Below are 4,995 nucleotides of genomic sequence, written 5' to 3'. Positions count from 1 at the left end.
AATAATAATAATAATAATTAATTTATATATGTTTTACTTCATTAAACCAATGAAATATTATATTAATTTGATGTAAACATCCGGCGTGGATAAATTTTTTCCTGCATCCATTCTTCCTTTCAAATTTCATCATGAATTTATTCTAATATTTAAAAAGCTTATATTAATTAGCTTGAAATACAACGTGTACCTTAGATTTTCAAGATCTAGAGATACATGTATTTGTACGTTGGATTTGACAACAATTCTTTTTTTTTTTTTTTGTCAAATAACAACCTCAAAAAGAAAATAAATAAATTTTTTTTAAGCTTCCAATTTGAGCGGAAAACCATTCACTTTGAACAAAGCTTTGTTGGTAAAAAATCAAGTTCTTACTATTTTTTTCACATGGTGATAACCATATCTTTAGTTTTGCTCATGTTCCATTTTATATCTATCTCCATTTGTTGTGGTGGCTAAATATCAAAAATAGGGTTGTAGCCAGGGTTATTCCCTGCCCTGGCACAAGAAATAGACAAAACAACACAAAACAAAAGGGTGTTCAAGAAAAAATAATGTACAAATTTTGATTGTACAATTTTTGTGATTTAAGAGGGAAAAAATCTTTTTGTTGTTAAACATTAGAAAGAAAAAAAATGGCAGATCCAGAGCCATTGATTGATGTGGGAAAATTAAATGAAAAAGTTTTATGTTATGCACAAACAATTTATAGATTTAATGGAGTTTGGGAAGGACCAGATCCTTTAACACCAATTATCCCTCTTTTCTTTATTCAAGTTTCATTAGCTATCTTGATCACTCGTTTTGTCTCCTTTGTCTTAAAACCTACCAAGCAACCTCCTTTTGTTGCTGAGATTATTGTAAGTACATTCTTTTGAAATTTTATTATTTTGTTTGCTCATTAAAGTTATGCATGTATTAATAACGTAATGGTTAGGTACTTTATCTTTTGCTTTGCATAATATTTGTATATTACATAGACTCATAAATTTATAGTACTTCCTTCGTTTCATTTTGTTTGCTTTACTTTCCTTTTTAGCATGTTCAGAAAAAGTTGTCTATTTCCTTCTATTTTTTTTAACAACTCCTTAATTTTAACTTTCTACAAGTCATGTTTAAGGATGTAAGATTGAAGGGTATTTTGATAAATTCTACGTATTTTTAATTTAAGACTATAAGATTCAAATTTTGTTTTACATTCTTGAATTTAGTGTCAAGTCAAAATTTAGATAAAAAAGTTGAAACGGATGAAGTACATTTTTATTTATGTATCAGTTATTTCATCTTGATGTGTTTGGAGTTTTATGCAAAATCAATAAAAAGTTATGTAATATGATATCAACTATGCTAGATTTAATGCATTAATGTCTACGTTTTTAACTCTCAACCAAATGACATAGGGTGTGTTTTGTAGTGCGGGAGACTTTTTCTTCTACATTTTGGTGTGTTCGATACGATAAAAATCATTATGTCTGAAAATGTTTTTCACGAAAAAGTCATTCTTTTGATGTTTGGTTATATGGAAAACATTTTCATCGAAGGAGAAAATGACTGCCGTTGGTATTATTGCAGTAATTTTCTTTATAACTATCTGAATCTTTCGTTCACACTCTTAAGATGTGGAATTTGGGATACATTTTTTAAATTTGGCATTTCCAGCAATATTATAGCCTTTTAAAGGAAACTTTAGCCTAAGCATTGCATTACACTCCAAAAAAAATGTTGTTTAATTCTCATGTTCTTGTTTTATGTACTTAGGAATAAAATTTTGACATAATACATAAGCAGACACTCAAACTTGACCTTAGTTGGTAAGTAAGCGCTCTAACTTTGAGATTGTACATCTAGACACCTCAACTTAGACGAGTTGAAGCTAAGTTTGAGCGTCTTTTTAGATATTATGTATGCATTGATTTGGACATTTATAGAAAAAAAGGTTTAAAGATGAAAGATGATTTTGTTTTGTAGAGTGGCATACTTTTAGGTCCTACAGCACTTGGAAGGATCATGAGGTTCAGGAGGCTGCTTTTCCCAAACTACAACTTCCATGTTATTGAGACAATGGCTCATGTAGCCCTTGTGTTCTATGGGTTTCTAGTGGGATTGCAGATGGATTTGAAATCCGTTCTTCGAATTGGAGTAAAGGCTAGAAATGTTGCTATTATCGGTATCATCATCCCTTTTGTCTTGGGAACAATATTATATTTCTCACTTGCTCACGACGAAGAAGTTAGAGGCTTCATTTTCTATGGTGGTGGTCTTACTATAACAGGGTTCTCTGTTCTGTCTAAGATACTTGATAAACAAAAGATCCTCCAAACTGATATAGGGAAAATGGCTATGTCTTCAGCTGTAATCAATGATATTGGTGCATGGTTTATTCTTACACTAGGATATGTTGTCACAGGGAGTACAGCTAACATCCATTGGGCATTAATTTGCACGGTTGCTTACGCCTTGTTCTGTGTCTTTTATCTTCGTCGTGCCATTGGCTGGATCATTAGAAAAATGCCAGAAGGACAAGGGTATAGTGAGTTCTTTATATGTTCAATCCTTGCTGGTATGGCTATTTCCGGAGTTATAACCGATGCTTTAGGGACACATCCTATTATTGGAGCTTTTCTCTTTGGACTTAGTATACCTAACCAACTGCTTCAAGCAGAAATTATCGATAAGCTTGATGACTTTGTCACAGGCATTTTTATGCCATCTTTCTTTGTTGTTTGTGGACTCAGAACCAATTTCGGAGAAATGGGCAGCATTTACGAAATTGTTGGCTATGTACTTCTATTCGTTTCAGCCAAAATCTTGAGCTCAATAGCTGCCACTTTCTTCTCTGAAATGACTATTAAGGAGGCCTTAGCTGTTGGAGTACTTAGCAACACCAAGAGCATCATGGCCTTGATCATTATCGAAGCTGGTCAGGCACAACAGGTTGATCTTCTTACCAATCCGTATTTGCTTTTACTAGAAATGGATTTTCGACTAACCATTTTGTAAACATATTGGCCAGGTTTTGAGCACACAATTGTATTCCCTTATGGTGGCTGGCATTTTGGTGATGACGGTGCTAGTCACACCTATGACTATGCTCTATCGTCCCTCCCAGGAAATTGCACCCCACAAACGAAGGACTATACAGAAGGCAAGAATAGATGAGGAGCTTCGGGTCCTTGCTTGCATCCATGGCACACATGACATCCCTTCAGTCATCAACCTTCTTGGCTCGTCGCATTCTACACCAGCATCCCCAATAACTGTCTTTGCTCTACAAGTAGTCGAACTAGTAGGGCGTGCATCATCTATGCTAGAAGTCCATAGCTCAGGAAAACGAGGCTCGCGAAGTCTTGGACACGAGGAGACACAAACAAGACAGATCATCACTGCTTTCGACAACTATGAGCTACGATCAGATGGAGTGATGGTACAAGTACTTACAGCAAGATCTGCTTTGTCCACCATGGATGAAGATATGTGCAACATTGCCAAAGACAAGCGTGTAGCTTTCATCATTCTCCCTTTCCACAAACAACGAGGTATCGATGGTGAAATGGAAGATGTCAACCCTGAAATTCGGGCTGTCAACGAAGGTGTGCTAGCTAATGCCCCTTGTTCTGTGGGAATCCTCATCGATCGTGGCCTCTCTGAGACCAGTGACTATGCAAAAAATATTGTTGTCCTCTTTTTCGGAGGTGCTGATGACAGGGAAGCTCTGGCTTATGCTTTGAGAATGGTTGATCGTCCAGATACACGCCTTACTGTTGTAAAGTTCATTCCAGACGAAGGCGCTTCTGATGTAGAGCAAACGGAATTTGCTGATGAAAGTCATGTGAATGTCCAGATTGACAAAGAGAGTGAAAAGTTGATGGACGACGAGTTCTTAAACAGGTTCAAGATCAGCACAGCCAATGACAAATCAGTGACATACATAGAACTGGTGCTGAATGATGTGGAAGAAGCTGTCAAGGCCATAAAACTAATGGATCAGCATAACTATGATCTCTACATCGTAGGAAAAGGCCGAGGCGTAGTGTCACCACTAACAGCTGGCCTAGTCGATTGGTGTGACTGTCCTGAGCTTGGGGCTATTGGTGATCTTTTAGTGACATCAGAATTCGACTCCACATTCTCGGTGTTGGTGATGCAACAGTACGTTAAGCCAATTGGAGATGGTTCAGTAACTTCTTATGGATCAATGAGTGAGAGGATAGCAGGCATTGGGATGGACATGGACATGGACATGCAACACGCGGATAGTGAATCAGGGGACGTGTTCTCCAGTTTTAGAAGGCGAACGGAACCTATGCCACGAGCCTAAACAACACAATGTCTTGGCTTAGGCTGATGACAAACACTTGAAAATGTTGTAACTTCACATTCAAAAGTTCCTAAATGATGTATTGTTTTTCATCTGGAACTGGAAAAGAGTAATTTAAGTGGAGTTGAATGATGATTGTTTGCTTTATTTTCAGGTTTTAATAACAATGTGGGCTAAATATTCTCTTACACTATTAAACTTGTGACATAAGAATTCAAGAAACTCAAACTTGTGATATATTACTATTGGTGTTAACCTAGCAAAAGTATGTAAAGCTATCATACTTGTAAAATTTGAACAATTTCCACTAACTTGGCATTGAGAAATTAGAATCCATAATATATTGTAATGTGATAGGCATTTCAGCACTAAAGGTTTTAAATAGAAACTAAGGACATTATCAACACACGAATTCATAGAAAACAATTTCTCTTTTCGATAGACCTTCGATCCAAATAAAACATATGAAAATTAAGTAATATGAAAAGAAAATAGCAACATCAAATAATACATTAACTGAAGCAAAATAAAAATAAGTGACAGTAAAATTCAAGATAGAGGTAATAGGAGAATAATAACAACGATGCAGATAAGAAAAAGTAGACACACTACACCAAAAATGATCGTTAGAAGCAATTAGTTAACGACAATAACTTATTGCCGCAAAAATATGTCTA

General features: G+C 35.6%; 1 protein-coding gene across 1 annotated transcript; it reads left to right on the top strand.

Annotated features, from left to right (window-relative positions):
• Nucleotides 1-385: 385 nt before the first annotated feature.
• Nucleotides 386-4,506, top strand: LOC107027382 (cation/H(+) antiporter 15-like). Its single transcript, XM_015228559.2, has 3 exons — nucleotides 386-860; nucleotides 1,969-2,934; nucleotides 3,014-4,506. The coding sequence occupies exons 1-3, from the start codon at nucleotides 636-638 to the stop codon at nucleotides 4,316-4,318; spliced, it is 2,496 nt and encodes an 831-aa protein (XP_015084045.1). The 5' UTR covers nucleotides 386-635; the 3' UTR covers nucleotides 4,319-4,506.
• Nucleotides 4,507-4,995: the final 489 nt, after the last annotated feature.

Source organism: Solanum pennellii, chromosome 8 (genome assembly GCF_001406875.1).
Source record: "Solanum pennellii chromosome 8, SPENNV200".
NCBI classification, from domain to species: Eukaryota; Viridiplantae; Streptophyta; class Magnoliopsida; order Solanales; family Solanaceae; genus Solanum; species Solanum pennellii.
The sequence above is the reverse complement of the archived record's forward strand: the minus strand, read 5'-3'. Positions and strand labels throughout refer to the sequence as shown.